The sequence below is a fragment of the Poeciliopsis prolifica genome, unplaced genomic scaffold, assembly GCF_027474105.1.
Source record: "Poeciliopsis prolifica strain line A6 unplaced genomic scaffold, Auburn_PproV2 SCAFFOLD013, whole genome shotgun sequence".
In the NCBI taxonomy this organism is placed as follows: Eukaryota; Metazoa; Chordata; class Actinopteri; order Cyprinodontiformes; family Poeciliidae; genus Poeciliopsis; species Poeciliopsis prolifica.
The window spans coordinates 11556015-11573811 of record NW_026562388.1 but is presented as its reverse complement, the minus strand read 5'-3'; the positions used below and the strand labels follow the sequence as shown (position 1 = coordinate 11573811).

At 38.2% G+C, this 17797-nt stretch overlaps 1 protein-coding gene across 5 annotated transcripts; it reads left to right on the top strand.

Annotated features, from left to right (window-relative positions):
• The first annotated feature begins 645 nt into the window (after positions 1 to 645).
• On the top strand, positions 646 to 16562 carry LOC129365098 (intraflagellar transport protein 43 homolog A). Of its 5 annotated transcripts, none has more exons than XR_008606499.1 (10): positions 646 to 728; positions 1791 to 1889; positions 5198 to 5268; positions 8005 to 8040; positions 8675 to 8721; positions 13332 to 13404; positions 15314 to 15389; positions 15517 to 15579; positions 15871 to 16202; positions 16301 to 16562. XR_008606499.1 is itself a non-coding variant. In XM_055038022.1 (10 exons), exons 1-10 carry the CDS (start codon positions 672 to 674, stop codon positions 16309 to 16311), a joined length of 627 nt encoding a protein of 208 aa, XP_054893997.1. In that variant the 5' UTR covers positions 646 to 671; the 3' UTR covers positions 16312 to 16562. The 5 variants fall into 5 exon arrangements, 4 of the variants coding, with proteins under 4 accessions (XP_054893997.1, XP_054893996.1, XP_054893994.1 ...); XM_055038022.1 differs by having other exon boundaries at positions 15871 to 15964; XM_055038021.1 differs by having other exon boundaries at positions 15834 to 15964.
• Positions 16563 to 17797: the final 1235 nt, after the last annotated feature.

Here is a 17797-nt window from a genome sequence, read left to right as displayed (position 1 = left end):
AACATCTAAACCTTGTTCGGACAATGAGTTCTCGGAATATATTGACAAATATATTTTCAGATCTGTTTCCGAGTCTCTCGGTCTCCTAAGACATATAGGGCTTTAAAATTTTTTTTTGGAAACGTGGTTTCACTACAAAAGAAAATTAATTCGAAAGCGTTGATTTGTTAAGGAAGTTTGTGTTTTTGTTTTCAAGGATATTTTAACATGATCAAGAACGAATTTTATTTTGTTGTATGCTTCTGCTAGTTTAATATCAGATCACGTTTAACTTTACATATTGAAGTTATTTATTGGAAAATAACTTCAGTGACAACATCCAGGGTGTGTTTTAGATTGGTGCAGAAAAAGGGAACACGCTGCATAGTGCTACCGTTTACTTGATCCATACGCCAAAAACGTGGGCGACGCTGACATCTGGCGGACAGGCTGAGAAACTGCATGTCTAATTTGACACGAGGAAGAAAAAAAATACCTTTTTTATTTTAACTATTAGCAGAAGTCATGAAGTGTTTGTCTAAATAAATTCTCACGCAAGAAACAAAGTAAAAAATATAATTATTCGTGTTAATTTTATACTTCTGGCTGAACGAGGGCAAGCGTTACGATGGTGACCGTTGCTACGTAACGCCTATGTTTACGGAAGAAGCGAAAACAGAAGCGCTGTAGCTATGAGGAGAGAAATGGACGATAACTTTCAGCTGGAAGATGGTGGAGTGACAAAGAATGTAAGCGTATTGTCCGGATCTTAAGCAGCTCTTAAGATAAAACTAGTAAAATTTCTCTAGTTTTTTTTTTTTAACGCAGTTTGAAGATAGGATTTTTACGGCATCAATGAGGGGTTCCGGCTAGCCTTTTAGCTAGCCCTTACTGTGTTTTTAGTACAACAGATAGCTAGCTTCGTTTAAAGACAGCTTAGCTTCCAACTGTTTTGAACAAAAACTTCAGACAAGTTTGTCATACATCGTCTCGCTACCGTTAGCTTTGAGGTTAGCCATTGCTGCTTTTTCTTAACATTATAGTTTGGCTTTTCCGTGTATTTCCCTAGTATCTCCATGTGCCGAAGTTTTTTTCAGTGGTTTGAAGGTGGTTCATATTTTTGCTTCATTAAAATCTGACCTCTGAGAAATAACCGCATTGTTAAACAGGAAGTGGGAACTGGAACACAACAGTCCATGCATAAAAATGATATGTAGGTTCGGGTATAATCTGCCAAAAGAGGGATCTAATCCAGAACATAGTTCATAATGGAATTGATTCTTTTAGCATTGTTTTAGGATCTTACTATTTTGACAAACTTCTATGAATTCTCTAGAGTTTTCACTTGATCAGCCCATTTAGTCACAGTCTAGTCATGTTCCCTAACTTTGTGTATATTTTAGATCTTAATTGATATGACAGACCAGACTCAAAACTCTAGAATGTTTTGATATTTTAAAGATGATTTTCTATGGAACTGCTCTAAATTGTTCTTCTCACACATAGTTTGACTGCCTTTCATATAGCAAACATATCAGCAACTTTCATTTTTAAAGTCTTTTTTTCCTCTTCATTATTTGTGCCATGTTCAAATGTTTTCTTTAACATCACTCGTGTTTTCCAGGGTTTTACACCAACTTTTCAAAATTGTTTGCATTCATTTTATGGTTCTGTGCAAGTTCTGTGTTTTGTACTGTATTAAGCTATTGCTGAATTATGCTATTGTCTAAATATGATGCTTAACGTTTTCAACTGGCTTTGAAAGAGATTAAACATCCTATATTTAAAAAGATATAACTTACATTTCCCAGACTGCCAAATCTGGCCGAAGAGCTCGTTTACCAGCTGATCAGTCATTTGAAGATTCTCGGCTGGCAAGGAAATCATCCTCTACTGCTTCAATAGGAGATGTGAGTGACCTTTAGATATCTACATGAACGTTAATATTTCTCTTTACAGTACAAGTTCATAATTTTTACTTTGATTTTGTCACATGCATAAATTGCAGGATGATGATAAAGAGGTGGGTAATGTTTTTTGCATTGCTTCTGCTGCAGATGGTCCAACTAGTTAACTTTTTTTCTTCACTTGTTTGCTTCCTCTTTGTTTACTACCTTCTACCTGCAACATAGTTGCTGCTTCTTAGAGAACAACACATGCAGTCAGTAAACTATAGGAGTTTTAATGTTGTGCATATTTATGCATTTTATGAGAAAGTTTGCTTAATATTTTATTTCTTCCAACAAGTTTTAAATAAAAAAATGTGTTTTACATTTTGAAAATGCTATTTTCCTAATTATTTCCTTTTATGTCTCAGTGTGTTGAATCTTTGACATTTAAGTGTTAAAATTTGTGCATATGTAGTCCTTGTAATTTAGAAGAAGTGCCTCTATTATCTTTGTGAATAGACTCTTTGATTCTGTATAGCTCAGTACTTTTTCTCATTTCTCACATCATAACCACAATTTTTTGTATTTTATTAATATTTTTGTCTTATGGACCAACAGTAACACAAAAATGTGAAGCAGAAGGAAGTTATTTGGTTAAAAAAAAACTTTTCCAAATAAAAATCTGAAATGTGTTTCATACATTACATTTTCTTTGTATCCAGTCCCCAAAAGTAAGTACCTTTATATAACCATGCACTTACATCTCCATGTCCTTTGGAGGTATATCACTCTCAGCTTTGGACGTCTACTGACTATTTCACCCTTTCCTCTTAGCAAAATCCATAACCTTTAAGGTAATTGTACTGCTAGAAGATGAACCTAAACCTCAGTCTCACCATGCTACACAGTGGCTCTGGTGTCCTCATTGTGATCTTTAGTGTTAATTTTCTGCTACACATAGTAATTTGGACATAGGATAAAAAAGTTAGTATTAGTTTCATCTAGTAAAACACCTCTTCCGTATAATGAGTGAATAAATTACCTGGTTCTAATTATTTCCTATAGTAACTAACTTTCCTCTAACTGCTCCAGAAGGTCTAGTCTGAGTTTTATTCAGAGGTGTCAAAATAAAGAGGGCTGTATAAAACAAAGGATATGTCTTTAAATGATGAAATATGGCTCTTGAAAGATTATTAAAAATCCCTTCTGCTAATACTGGCATTTTTGGAATGAGCAACATCTGCTCTGGCAAATTGCAAACCCCTCCAACATTCCCGAAGTGAAAAAAAACCACAGCAATGTTCTTGCTTTGGGCTAGTCTCCCAAATTAGGCCAACTTCCCTAATGTATGAGCTGATACTCTCGCGCCCTCCATGACCTGGTATGCACACATCACATTTTTCTGTACGGTTGTAGCTATTTTTCTTCTTTACAGGGACTGTTTATCAACCCTGTCCTCTGATTGGTTGCATTCCTGGCATCCCTTACATCAAAGAATCAGATGCTTTTTTGTGCTCTGAAGGTTTGTGCAACACAAGCTCCTTGACCCAGAGACCTCCAGAGAATCCTAAATTAGAAACCCCAAAGGCTGAGGTAATTGTCCTTACAGGCCTCAGTGCTTCACTGCAACTGTGAGGTTCATATTTGGTCATGAGGAATTGCAGTCACAAATTTGTTTTGTTTCACAGGACACTTATAGCCTCTTCATTTTTGTTGAGTGAAATGCCAGAAGAATTTATTCCTTGCAAGGAAACGTGATCTTATTATTTAGTCCCTCGTGAAAATGACTCATTGTCAGACGCATCAAATAACAAACAACAAAGGGATTTCTCATCACTTGGAAGACATTCTGAGGGCTAGAAAGCCTTTTAATAATATCGGTTCCTTTTAAAGAGACAGTTACTAATTATACAAAGTTGAGGTGGCTCATTTAGCCTCGGTTCCCTGGTTTAATGGTAATATACAGTAGAATAGAGTGGATTCCCCTTCCTCTGCCCTGGTTAATGGTGACATTCAGATTTATAAATGGCTTTGCAAAAGAACCAGCTTTAAATTATTATTTCCTCTATTATCATAAAAGAAGCAAATTTGCCAAAAACACTTTGTCCTCTACAGACCCAATATAGTAATGAGAAATGTTGTTTCTTCTAACTAAATTTGCTGGTGCCCACCCATGTATGCTTTAAAGGAATTAATTCATTCACGACTTGTTCTCAGGGTCTAAATTTAATGATCATGATGCGTTCGCGGTTTATTACTCAAACAAACAAAGAGAGCTGCTTTTTCGCTCTTGTCTGAGTCCATTTTTGGGCTCGACGTAGTTCCCATACTGTGCTTCATATGTACAATTCAGCATGACAACTACTTAACTTATAGAGGTGAATCTTTCCTGCAAACACTGATGTGTTCTAATATGAGTAGGAGGTTTTTTTAAGCATTTCAGAAGATGATAAGAAAGTAACTTTGGTTGAAATGGTCTGTGCCAGGATATTTAGATTTCTTTATGTTTATCACTTCATAAGCCACAGACCTCACTGTGTTTTAAGATTTTATATAGTAAACTAACACAATATGGTGCATATTTGTGAAGTGCTAAAAGGTATTTTTTACAAGCAAAATTCTATCTGAAAAGTGTGGCATGCATATGTTTCAGGCTTTCCGAGTCAAACTTTGTGGAACTTGAGCTACAAGTCTAAAACATTCTCAGCTAAATATCTAAAACGCAAGTCGTTTTTCACTTCTAACACACTCTTCCTGTTTCAGATGATGGGCTGCTCTGTGCTTCAAACCTTGACATTTTCTAACCTAAACCTGCTTTAAACTTTTCCACATTTTCCTAATCTTTCTGGTGAAGTCTTTGTGGTTTTTATGTGGCTGTTTGTTTTCTAATTTTCTCTAGTAAATCTCTGTGACCTTCACAGAACAGCTGGATGTAAACTACAGTAAAATTACACACATTTGGAATCTGTTCTGAAGGGACTTGGTAGCAGATTCAATGTCACTTTTCTGAATTTGTTTTTCAAGATCTTGAAAACCATTTTCTAAGGCGTGGAAAAGTTTAAGAGGTTTACATGTTTTTTGCACAGCACTGTACAACTATAAACCTCACAGGCGGTTCTTTGTCTCTAATTGTTTTTTTTTTTATTTTTTACAAAGCTTAAGCACATAACGTTGCTTCTTTAAACTAGTACCGACACATATTGCGTTGACTAAAAAACTCATACGGTAAAAATGATAGTCTATTTTCCAAATTTGGTTTATCTATCCTGTATGTGAGTAAATAGAAATCCATTAAATCTTTTGGCCATTAAGGTGTTTTCTTTCTGCAGGGCCCCCCTTCTAAACCGGCGCGGCGGCAGGGTGGCTGGGCAGAGGAAAGCTCTGGATCTGGTTCTGCCAAGTATGTATCGTCACCCTTTCCCCCCACTCTAGTGGCAATGCTGAAGTGAAGCCCGCAGGCTTGTGTTATGCGTTATTAATGAACTCTCATGCTGCTGAATGAGCTTATTTATCAGTGTATATTTGGCTCTCAGGCTGTGAATCAACAAGGTTAGAGGGAGCCTGTCTAAGCAGCCAACTCTCCATTCGTCTTCATCTGTGAGCAAGGCGGTAATTGACATGGTTAATGCATCAGCCACAGGAGGGCACTGTTAGTCAGCTAGCCACTTCATCACAGGGGTTCAAGCCACTTCATCACCCCTTACCACTGTATTCTGCTCTTTACACAGAGAGCACAACATAGAAAATTCATAAAAATGTTTGAAACAGATGGTTGGTGTTTGCTGGAAGGTTTGATCTGCTACTGTTAATGCTGCTCATGAGTGAACAGTTTGTCCTTTCTCCTGCTGCTGCATTCCTTTACTTTAGTCTCGGTGGAGATGAAAGAATGTGGGATGAAGTGAAGAGGCAGTCACTTTTGTTTATTTGCATAGTTTACTGCATCATTAGTGCAAGTAGGAAAAAAGGCAAGCTCAATAGGTCTTTCCTTTCACACATCGAAGGTCAGTGTATACAACTCCACTTTTGCGTAACCCCTCTTGATTCTTGGTCTCAAAGTGATTCAAATACAGGAGGTGTAAAAGGGGCTTGCATGTGCATTGATCCTTTCTGAAACAAAGTAAGTAATGGTCCCCCCTGGAACCGGCAAGGACTTTTCCTTTCAATGTCACCCCTCATGCTCAATCACCACTGCCCTCCTCCCACTAATCCCAGCACAGAAATCCCAGGATTTGTCGATCTATCACTTCTAATTGACACTAAATGATCTGTCAGTTTATTGATGAACCTTTGAAACCAGGTTGTCACAATATATTTTATCCCTAACAACTTTTTCCAGACAGTTTTACCATGTCTATCGCTTTGCCTTACATGAGTCTTAATCAAGCAGCCTGTAATGTGTCTTAAGTGTCGCCACCCTCCTGCCCCCCCTCCAGACAGGACACAGTCCAAGGGCAGCCAGGTATCAGCTCATCTCCGCTTTGCCTGGTTGGACTTTTGTCCATTTAATGTTGTTGGCGTTTCATCTAAAAAATGGAAAAGGCAGGGGTGAATAAATTCACAAGCCTGAATTGATCATCAGGTTTCTGATCCTTTCCATTTATTGTTAAGATTTTTTGTGTGTGTGATTATTCTGTTCAGGAGAACTACCAAAATGAAAAAGAGTTTTTTTTTTTACCTCTTAAAAACTCCAAAAGCAAGATTTCATAGCTTCATATTAGGCTGCAATGATTACTGGTTGTCTTACAAAAATGGGTATGTTAGAAATAGTGACAAAATGGAGTTTTGTTTCAAATTGAGCTGATTGTCAAAACTATAACATGTTGTGTCTGATGAGTAGACATGTTGCAAATAAAGATGAAATTACACTATGTTTTAAATTTGTGTGTCAATATATTCTTCACCTATTCCATTGTTTTATTTTTATTTATTTTATTGCCTTATGAAATGTCATAATTTTTGTGAAGAATTTCTGGCATGATTTTATGCTGTGACAAACTACAGTCAACCTTTTCTGCAAACACTTGAAAGATTTCTGTTCTTGAAATTGATTTCTTGCACTTTTCTTTAGTTAAATTAAATGATTCTTCCTATGTTATTAGTGAAATTAGTAAGCTATTATTTTTCTTTTTTTGTGAATCATTTAAGTCCCAAACTTAAATTATGAGAATCTTAAATAATTTCAATAAGTCTTAAATGTACTTAACTGAAACTTGCAGAAACCCTCAATTATTTTTTAGTTTAAAGAAAAGTTACACGATCAAGAAGGTCACAAGACTTGGAAAGCAGTGGAAGTATGCCAAGCCGTTTCAACATATGTCCGGTTTCTTCTGACTATCTGTAGTTACATTCTTGATATGTAGGAATGCATTTTGAATAGACAAAACTACATTTTGACTATCTGGAATGGTAATTTAAGATATCTGCATTTACATTCTGACTCGTAAGAATAATTTAATTGAAGTTTCCATACAACTCCATGCTAAATCTGATGTCATTTCGACTAGTCAGAATACAATTAAAGATATCTTAGATCGCTAAAACGTCTAGTCATAAAACAATTTGAGATATCTGGAATGTAAAGGCAGTAAAATCGAATATACTGTATGTTAAAATGGCTTGCCATAGTGGAAGCAAATTTAGAGAAGACATCATCTGGTCATAATATGACTTGCAGATAAAGATAATTCATTTTGAATTCATTTCAATTTGTCAATGTGATATCAATGCACAACTTCATAAATCTTTTCAAGGGTCTTTTGAAGACAAATTGGTCCAATTCATATCCAGCAATCTTTAATCAAATCAGTCCTGTACAGAACAAAGGATAAAGGGTTGAATTTATGTAACACTTTCCTGGTTAGACTGAATTCAAATTCTTTACACCGGAGCCTTATTTGCTTAATATTACTCACAAAAACAGAAACAGTCAGACAATGAAACACAGATTTTAACTTTACCCAGGGAACATCAACATTTGACACGAGGAAGCTGTTCTACACTCTGAACCACCTCAGTCATATAAACAGGTTCCAATTCAGTGACATACTTTCATCTTCTATCAAGTATGTCTCAAACACACCCAGATTAAAGTTCTTGTTTTCTGTGCATAAAAGTCGTGCCCTCTGTTCATTCACAGGTCTTCAAGAAGACGAGCTGCTGAGGACCTGGAGGAGTAAGTTAACTCAGACTCTTGAAGTTCCTTATTAAATTTGATGGTTGTTTTAGTAAAGTGTATTGTTGTGAAAAAGGTTCATGTTAAATACTTTTGTGTGTCTTCCATATCATGGTGCACATTCTGAATGTTGCAAGTAATACTCGTTCTCCAAAAAAACAATCACTCTAAGTGATTATAAAAGCAGGATGACGGATTTGCTGTAACATTTATTGCTGTCTTCCTGTAGTTCTAGTTTCACAACCATGCTGTGTCTTAGAATAGAGGGGAGTTCACAGCCATGCATCTTTTACTCATCATCCCAGCTGGTGCTTGGTGCCTTGTTGGCGGCAGCGAAATAAAACTTCATGTGAAACTGATAGTGTTTCCCTGAAGAATATCTCTTATGATGTGGTTTTGTCACATTTGTCCCATCAGTGCTTACTTGGACATTGCTTCCAGATGGGTTTTTTACTTTCTTCAAGTACAGAAATCAAGAACTGATGTGCTCCACCTAAGGTGGAGAAAGAGCAAAAAACAGGCGCATTAGGAAAACTAAGAACCAACTTGCTCTTCCCTTGTGATGTTCTCACCATCAGGCTTGGATTAGAACATATTCAATAGTTAATTCTCATCTTACTTCCTGATTCCACAGCCATCGCCTGCGACCACAAACCCCCCAGGGATCAGATGATGGAGGAGGTAAGAGCACCCTTGCCGTCCGCATTCTTTGTGTCTCCTCACTGGCAAAGAGGAGCGCTCCACTGTCTCCTGCACATTTGTCCTCTAAAAGTAGAGCAGATAAGCAGCAAGTCAGATCATCACTTTTCTCTGACAGTCCTGCCATATTTCTTCCTGGTTGCTGCTGGAACTCAAATAGTAAAAGTCTGTTTTTGACCACCAAGTGAGTGAACAAATATAACAAGTTTTCAGTTCACGCTGGTCAGAGTAATTAACAGCTTTGACCTTTGACAGATATTAAACGCTCTTTTAAACCAATGTTATTAGAAGTCTTGTTGAGCTGTTTAAATTATAATATTATTGCAGCAGTAGCAATCAGAGCCAGCCTGAAGTATAAATGAAGTTTGTGACTGCTTAGCACCCCTGTTAATTGTTGTATACATAAAAAGAAAAATATTTGCATCTTAAATTAGGTTCTGTTAATTGAACTTCCTTTGGTAGGGTGGGGACTTTTCCTGACTGGAGCTTATTTTCGATGTCCCAGAAAATTCATCTGCTCGTTTAGTTTTTGACTAATTCTGGTTTCCAAATTGAAAGAATTTGTGCTACAGTTTGTTTTATTGAAGCAGGAGTTTTGAATACAACTAAAATCTGAGGAACACTATGTTACAAAATTTAATAACAATATGTTATTATTTTTCTTAATGAAAAGAATTTCTATATAGTCAAGAAAGTTATGTGAATTTTCACCAGAACTGCACCAATCAAGCGGCTCAAAAGTTGGACTGAGACGATGCAACCACAGTTGAACACAAACACACATCCACACAGAGTACCAGACCCATGCAGCTGAATACAAATGTTTTGGTATCACTTTTTGTCTGTGACCTTTGTGCTCTCTACAAACAAGTTAAGACTGAGAGGGCAAAATTTTGAAGAAAGGCTGCAGAAGATCATTCTGTTTTTGCTGTGCAAAGCAGCTTTACATGTAAGGTCAAATAGCCTCAGTAAAAACAGGTTAGTATGCAGTGCTCACTTCATAAACTAATAAAGAAGTATGTGTGTGTAATCCAAATATTTTTAGTCTTAATTTTCACAAATTAAAATTTTCTGTAAATTTTTAGATATTAAAATAATTAATTTATTGCGTGTGTATATAAAATATAGTGCAGAGATACCTAGGGGATTTTTAACTGTATTGAATTATGTTAAAAAATTGTTACAGTTTTATTTATGACAATAAAAATCAACCAATCTATATTTGTCAACTCTTTAGATGTTCTTAAAACATTTTTCTTCTAAATATGTATAACACAGTATAATATACATGTTAAAAACAGACAAACAGACACACTTCAAAATATCAAAAAGAAACAACAGAAGTTAATATAACACTATAAATGGTGGAATTACAATCACATAAGCTATAAACAGTAACAGAATACAAAAAGCGAACTGCTTTAATAAAATATTAGCAAATAACCTTGAAACAAATGAGAAGACAAATAAGATAATGAACACTAATACATTACCTGACTAAAATACTAATAAAATAGCTGAAGTATCATTAGACTTTAAATCCACAGTTACAAAAAATGAAAAACAACACAACATATAAACAATACTAAAAATATAGCATAAGTATAAAACTATTATATAAACATGAAAACTTAAACCAGTGCACCCTAATGAAAGGTGAGAAATGAGAACTATCCATGTTTTGGATTTGGAAGTTTCATAAATTTGTGAATATTACTAATGCCTAAAACTATTGTAGCTTGCTGCTGTTCTGTTTTGTTACACAGGATTTTATTTTCTGGTGCTCATTAAAAAGTAGCCATTAGAGTCTAAGTGATTTCTAATGCTTTACTTCCAATATTGTCAATACAGGTACAAATGGCCAGTTGGATGTTGAAAATAATGGTTTGTTAAAGCCTCTGGAAAGATTATTACTGTGTGGAGGGAGACCTCTTAATACAAAGCTGGAGGCAGGGGCCTTGGAAATTACAGTGCTGAGGGTTACTGAGATAGCCCCTGCAATCTTGATTATGTCCCACACCTTTATCCCTTATGTCCACTGGCTACAAGCGCAGAGAGAGACTCACAGAGAGAAGGCTTGGCCAGCCAACTGCTCCCAGCTGCCCCCGCCGCTTCCAGCTGGTCACTTAAAATAGCTCCAGTATCGCAAACACACTCTTCTGTTTTGTCTCTCGCTCTCACTCTCTGATGTGTTGAATATTTGCTCTAAGGTGCTTTCAAAAGGAGTTGTGCCTAGGTGATCATGTGACGGGACCCCTGAGTCGGCTACTGGAGCCCGTGTGATGTGGGGAGACGTCCTCCCGTCTAAAGCCGCTCACTGGCATGCATGAGCTACAGCTACACCTATTATCCGCTTTTTGATATTTACATGCTTCAGTGAGGAGACAGCATGTAGCTGATTAATAAGGTAGACAAAAGCCACCCTGACGCACGTCCAGCTGAGCGCAGTAAGGTGTAGTTATCGTCCTGATGGAGTAGGTAGAAAACATCGACTGCTTGACCTCCAGTCATACGATGAATTTAAAACCAATTTAAAACAGTTGTTTTTCCTTTTTTCCCTCTCAATAACAGACTTTGCATATAGACAGCATATGCCTCTATTATTAACACTGAACTCTTCATGGTGTGTGTTAATGGTGCATTACCAGTGGAAATTTGAAAGGGAGTGTGTGCACAGATATGCACCCACGAAGCTGTTTGCAGAGCCGGACGGCGAAGCTTTTTGATGTCATTGCACTAAGACCATTAAATTTGATTGGGAGTCCAGGGGGGACGGATTCTGCTGAACGCTGTGCTTTGTAAATGAGAGGACAAAGTGTCACCGGGCCTCATGAATATGAAATAGCCGTGCCTGCATTTATTTGGATATCAGAAACACAGATGAATCTTGTCAGCGGCTAAACGAGTGTGGCATTTTTAATTTGGTTTAATTAAAAAAAAAGGAGAGGAAGTAAGTTATCAGCTGCAGGAGGGGGACTTGATTTCCAGTGAAACTTGATTGGTTGTTTTGAATTATGTGTTGCCAGAATTCCTCATTCAGCTGGGAATGAAACATTTTCCTTTTGCTCCACCAAAGATCAATGATTTTTTTTTTTTTTCTGTAGCCAAGTTTGTTTTCAGGGGTTATTTTGAAGAAATGGTGACATAGATGCCAAGATATTTCCTCACATCAGATTCAGACTTCCATCTCCTCACCTCTATTTAGCTCCCATATCGACTTTCCCCTCAGGATACAGCACTGTGGTTAGAGATTACTGACAAGCCTCTTCATGCACTCCAGCTCTGTTTCTCTTTTCTGGCACTCAGTTCTTCTCTTTCTTGCATCCAGATGTCTATTTTTTCCAAGTCCCTGTAAATACACCACTGTATATCTGGTAAATAGTTTCACTGGGTTTTGAAAATTTGGGTTCATGTGGAAAATGTGATTTAGATGAGGGGACATGTTTGCATTTTTGGTCTTGTCCACAGGCTTCTTCAGACTAATTATCTGAGGCACCTGCCCAATGAAACATATTTTTTTGCCACAGTGAAACTCCCAATCAAAACATTATGACTAAGGATTCACTAATTGCAGTTTTCTGGGCGATCACCGATCCAACCAAACCAAAGCCTTCAGGCATCTGCTAGATTAATATGAAGATGGATTTTATTTTACATGTCATTCTAAGTTCAAGCATCAAAGGCAACAATAGGACGGCTTTGGTTGAAGGAAATTCGTTGAAGGAAATTCGAGTTTCCAATGTTCGGAAGTGAATCTGACAGAAAATCTGTAAAGAGAACAGCGGGCAAGAGATGTTGACACAGTCCATTATTTAGGTGAACTTCTGCAAGGTACGAAAAAAACGGAATCCTGAATCGATCAAAAGATGCTTCAACAAAGAGTCACTTTAAGGGGCTTCATGCTTAAAGTTCAGTACTGACATTTTTTCTCTATATTTATCACAATCAAATTCCGATATATCTTCCCATTCTCTCTCCATTCTTTATCTGTGATTATTTTGGTACCTTCACTTGTCAGTCGGAGCAAAGCTGGGGAAGTTTGCCCTGTCCTTCTTGGGAGTGAAGCCATCCTCTGTCCTGTTGCGTTCAGCCAATTAAAGCGGGTTCCCACTGTTCGACCAGCGGGCTGGCGGCTCCTGGCACTGCGGCCCCTGCCAGGCCTCGCTGTGACTTCCGACCCCACACAGATGGGCCCACAAGCAGATACTTCTGCAAATGGCTGGACGCGGCCCCAGTCGGAGTGGCAGAGTGGACATGGAGGTCGGCCCGCCGGCCACCACAGGTCCTGGGGGCGGGTGGCGCTGACAGGGCCCAAATGCTAAGGGGAGCCCCTGCCCAGCGGCCCTAATCACAGCGGGATGAGCTGCCGTCTCGCCTTTTGAATATTCATGGCCGCATGGCGATGACAGGGCGGCTCTTACGAGGGTGCAGGCGGCAAAAAGACGAGAGAAATCTCACAAACACACACCTCTGACAGGCATACACAGGGGAAATGCTGTCTTTAGATAACTACTTTTATTTTTGCTGGTTAATCACAGACTTTTTGAAAGTTTAGCACCTCTCTGTTTGTGCTTTCTGTTTTGTGTTTCCAGATATTCCAGTGATACCAGACCTAGAGGAGGTGCAGGAAGAAGATCTGACAATGCAAGTTGCTTCTCCACCAAGGTACAAAAATTATTTTAATCTTTAACGTCAGATGCATAGTTTTTAAACCAAGTTTTGATGAAAGATACATTTTTAATACAAGTAGTATTTTTCAGAACAGGGTAAATATGTTGGAACTACATGGTATTTAGCTCTATCCAAACCTGGCCACCAGATGTTACTAAATATATTTTACACATTCTCTGTATATTAAGATGATTTGTAACATAGTTTTGTAATGGTGTTTTCAGCCCGAAACAGTCTGTATGTTTGAACACATTAAAATCAATCGTATACTATTATATAAAAGACAAAGTTCAGAATTTTTGAGAAATAAGTCTTTTTTCCATTGGTTTATATATGGAGGATAAACTTTATGTTTGATTTTCTTGATTACAGTTTTAGTTTTTGTCCCATTGAGTTAAATATGAACACACACATTCAGAAATACAAATAAAAAATGTGCCAGCTTCCTTTTTAAACCCTGAGACTCCAGGTTCTTGATTTTTGGTGCAGTGAAAGTGTCATTGTTCATTATGAGGTTTGAATGTATCTGTACTAATCAACACAGATATTTGAACTTGATCTAAGTTTGTCTAGGTGTATAAAAAAACAAGCCAAAAAAGTGACCCTTTACACACTGCTGAATCTGTTATGATAAAAAAATTGTTGAGAAAATCAAATAATTTTCCAAAAACAGTGAGACTGAACGATCACATATTTTTTTTTCTAACCTGTTTCCTCTGGAAAAACGAATCAATCTCTGACTATAAATAGGACACTGGATCTGGTCTCTTTGAAGTTACCTGTTTTCTGTTCACCTTATTGTGGCGGGCCGACTTTTACGTTCCTGAAATAAGGGAATAATAGTTTGATGAGATTTATGCATCTCTGTTCTCACCACCCAGACTCTGATTTAAAGGGTAGAGAGAGACACATCGACATGTGTCGACTATGTAGCAGGGCTGTGACAGTGGTGGAGGTTATTAGGCTGGGGCTTGCACTCTGTGCAAGATAATATCCACATTGAACTCATTGCAGGGGCAATGTAGCGTGTAATGTGCAGTAAGTAGGACTGGCATGCACTGCTAGGCCCCGGCCACTTTGAGAGCCCCCCTACTTAATTCCAACCCGCAGATAAGCAGCTGGGTTTCAATTTGAGGCGTTTAACACTTGGCAAGTGTCTCCTGCTCTCTGTGGTCACTGCTTGAAGATGTAGAGCCTGATTGTCCACAAACTTTAAACTTATCTAAAGACACTTCTCAGACTTCTGAGTGTGACATAAAAACCTTAAAGGTGACCTATTATGCTTCCTTGAACAAGTTAGGGTACATCTAAGGACTATACAAAACATATTCCTTACTCTTTTTTTGTGCAAAAATCATTCTTTGATGATGCGATTTTTAACTGGTCAGTTTTGCCTGTCTTGAACTTCTTTTAGAATGAGCTGATTTTCGGCCTCCAGTCCTTTTAAATCTATATAACCTGCTGCTGGCCAGGCTCCCCTAGACAGTGTTTACACTTGTATGTGAAAATGTATACATTTATACAACTGTGCCACTTTGAAAAGCACTAATAGGGCCTTATGCAAAGCCAGCAAGAATGCAGCAAGGTGTTTTTTAATGATAAGTCAGCAACAAATACTTTTTCAGCAGCCATTGTACAGCATATACAGTTGTAAAACCAGCTGACTAAATGTACTTCAGCTCTGCTGGAGTTGCTATGAAATGGTGTCATTAACAATGGGGAGGTTTTTGAAACAGCTCATTTTCCAGACACCAAAAAACATTGAATTTTGCCCAAAAAATGGCTGGGTGTTTTTTTTTAACCACTTGGAATGTTTTTAGAACCAGAAGAGATCCAATTGAAAGTATAAAAACGTGCAAAATACACATTTCAAAAAACATATTTTTCTCTGTGGCTTTCTCAGGATCCAGGTGAATCGAGTGATGACCTACCGTGATTTGGACAATGATCTGAAACATTTCTCTACGTTCCAAACCTTAGTAAGTCAAGGACGTTTATTTTTATGTATCTTTATCCCATTTACCCTTCTCTTCAAGGTGGTCTTCTCATTGTTGTATCACCCCAGTTTGTGCAAGCTAAGGGGATTTTACTGCAATTTCTTTTCAGGATGGAGAGATCGACTTGAAGCTGCTCTCCAAGGTTTTAGCACCAGAGCAAGAGTTCAAAGAGGTGAGTGAGATTTTAGTAAATATAGCCCATGAGCTCCCACTGAAGGCCTGTCCAGCTGTTAGTAGAGCGCCTGGGGAGGTTGCCACTCTTGTTTCCCAGGTAATCAAGATTTATGATGTGTACATTAATATGCTGCGCTCTCCTTTCCCTTTCGCCATACTTTGCTCCTCCCGCTCCCTCCACTCTATTTCTTGACTTGTCCTGCTCTCTGAATCTTCTTCCCCCCTCTATTCTCGTCGACTTTACCCTGGAAGGAGTATGTGATCTGGAACTGGGATCATCTGTTTGCAGAGGTGTCTTCAGAGCTCAGGATGGAACAGGATCAAGGAGAGAGTCAGGAGTCGGAAGACGAGGGACAGTGACTTAATTTACCTCGAGTTTTTTAGTGAGAATTTATTTTTATAACTTTATGTACAGTATTTCTTGATATCGCAGAACTTTTTCAAAAGTTCTCTTTCTGTGGCCAATTTCTGTTTTTTGATTTGTTGAGTCTCTTGTTTTTATATTTATTTTGAGTTGAATGGCCCGAAGGCCATCATTTGAAAGAAGTGGTTTCAGATAAAAATGTCCTCTGTGTACTGAGCATTATCAGGATCTACATACAAGTCCAAGGTTGATAATCAGTTAAGCTGAAATCCAGTTGATTGTGTTCAAATTAACATTCTTCATTAAAGCCTACAACCTTATTGTTATTGACTCTGCCATTGACTTTATCTTGCAGCTCTTCGATAGGAGCAACCCCTTCTTCACTATTATCTCAAATGCATTGAGCAGAGTTCCTATTGACACCTGGTGGATTAGCATACATTATACTTTTACTGAATTAAAAGGCATGGATGGAAATCTGAATCAAGATGGCTGCGACTTTATAAAGTGATGAGAAAATTAGTCTTTTTTCATGATGTGTGGACTAAAAATAAAAAAACATGTTTTGTTGCTTTTCATTGTAAGTTTCTGGTTGCTAATAAAAATAAGAAACCTTATTTTTTTATTCAACTTCTTGCTTTTTTTCATTTTTGTATTTAGAAAAATAAAACAAATACAATCAATTACAACCAGTTTTTCACCTCATCGTTCACTTAGACCAGTTAAACCCAGGGATGAGCAAGTTCTTTAGAAACGAAGTAAAAACAGAAGAAAGAATCTCAAGAAGTTAAAGCGATTTTATAAAACAAACACAACAGAATATGTGGAATGATGTATATCCCAACAAGCTGTGCTATATCAGCATTCAGTTTTGCCTTTGGTTCATGTGTGTGAATATAGATGCAGGCCTCCAAAGTGCAGCCAGGTCTATTAGGGAAACAGCTGTAACATTTACAGATTGTGATTAGGTTTATTTCTGAGGCAGAGATCCGTCTCTTGACATTCGGCAAGGCTTAGGAAATTCCTCAAGGACACACAGTGTACGCATCTAACAGCTCAATTTCTGCCCATCACAAACAGATCCAGATTTTTTTCATCTGGTGGGCCTTGAATCAACTTCATCAACTGTGGTGCCTTAGGATGAAACTATCACGTGGGACATTTGTGCTCAGAATGTTTCCGTGGGTCCCGATATCTGGACTCAGTTCTTCTATGCTCCTCTGTCAGACAAATGCATCTTTCTTTTTTTTTTTTTGTATAAACCTCCTCCACAATTGGCTTGTTTTGCCAGACTTAATGAATTCTGCCCATATGCCCAGAGCAGCTGCTATGTTGCCCCTTCCTCCTGCCCCCGCTGAGCTGCGAAGTGCCCATCCATGTAGAGACAACCTCTAGCTGTCTCTCTGGAGAAGACTAAGCCTACCACTCCTCTGCTGGCAGCCAGCCGGTGCCGTCTGAGATGGACTGCGGACGGGCCGAGGACTCAGATTAGGGCCCGGCGATCACGGGTTGCGGCCCTCTTCAAATGACTCGGCCAGGCGTCGGTGGATCAGAGAGAGGATTAGAGCGAGAAAGAGATCCAGAGACGCTGTTTGCCATGTGCCTGCATCCAGATTTCTCAAAGTGACCTCTCTGCTGCCTCGTCCTGCTGCTATCCTCTCTTCCTTTATTCTCCGCATGTCTCTCAGTGTCTACAGTACATCCTGATGCTGCAGCGAGGCAGAAAATGACCTCTCACTGTCGGCATGCAGTGGATTCAATCACATCAGCAACAACATAAGCATTTCTAGTGAGGAGGACCGTTGTGTTCTGAGGAAGCTTTGTGGTGGAAGGTGCCTTTTTAAAATGGAGG

Coding starts and splice junctions, on each gene's coding strand:
- LOC129365098 (XM_055038019.1), top strand. CDS start 672: ATGAGGAGAGAAATGGACGATAACTTTCAGCTGGAAGATGGTGGAGTG. Junction 1,890..5,197: donor CTACTGCTTCAATAGGAGAT/GTGAGTGACCTT, acceptor TTCTTTCTGCAG/GGCCCCCCTTCTAAACCGGC. Junction 13,405..15,313: donor CAAGTTGCTTCTCCACCAAG/GTACAAAAATTA, acceptor TGGCTTTCTCAG/GATCCAGGTGAATCGAGTGA.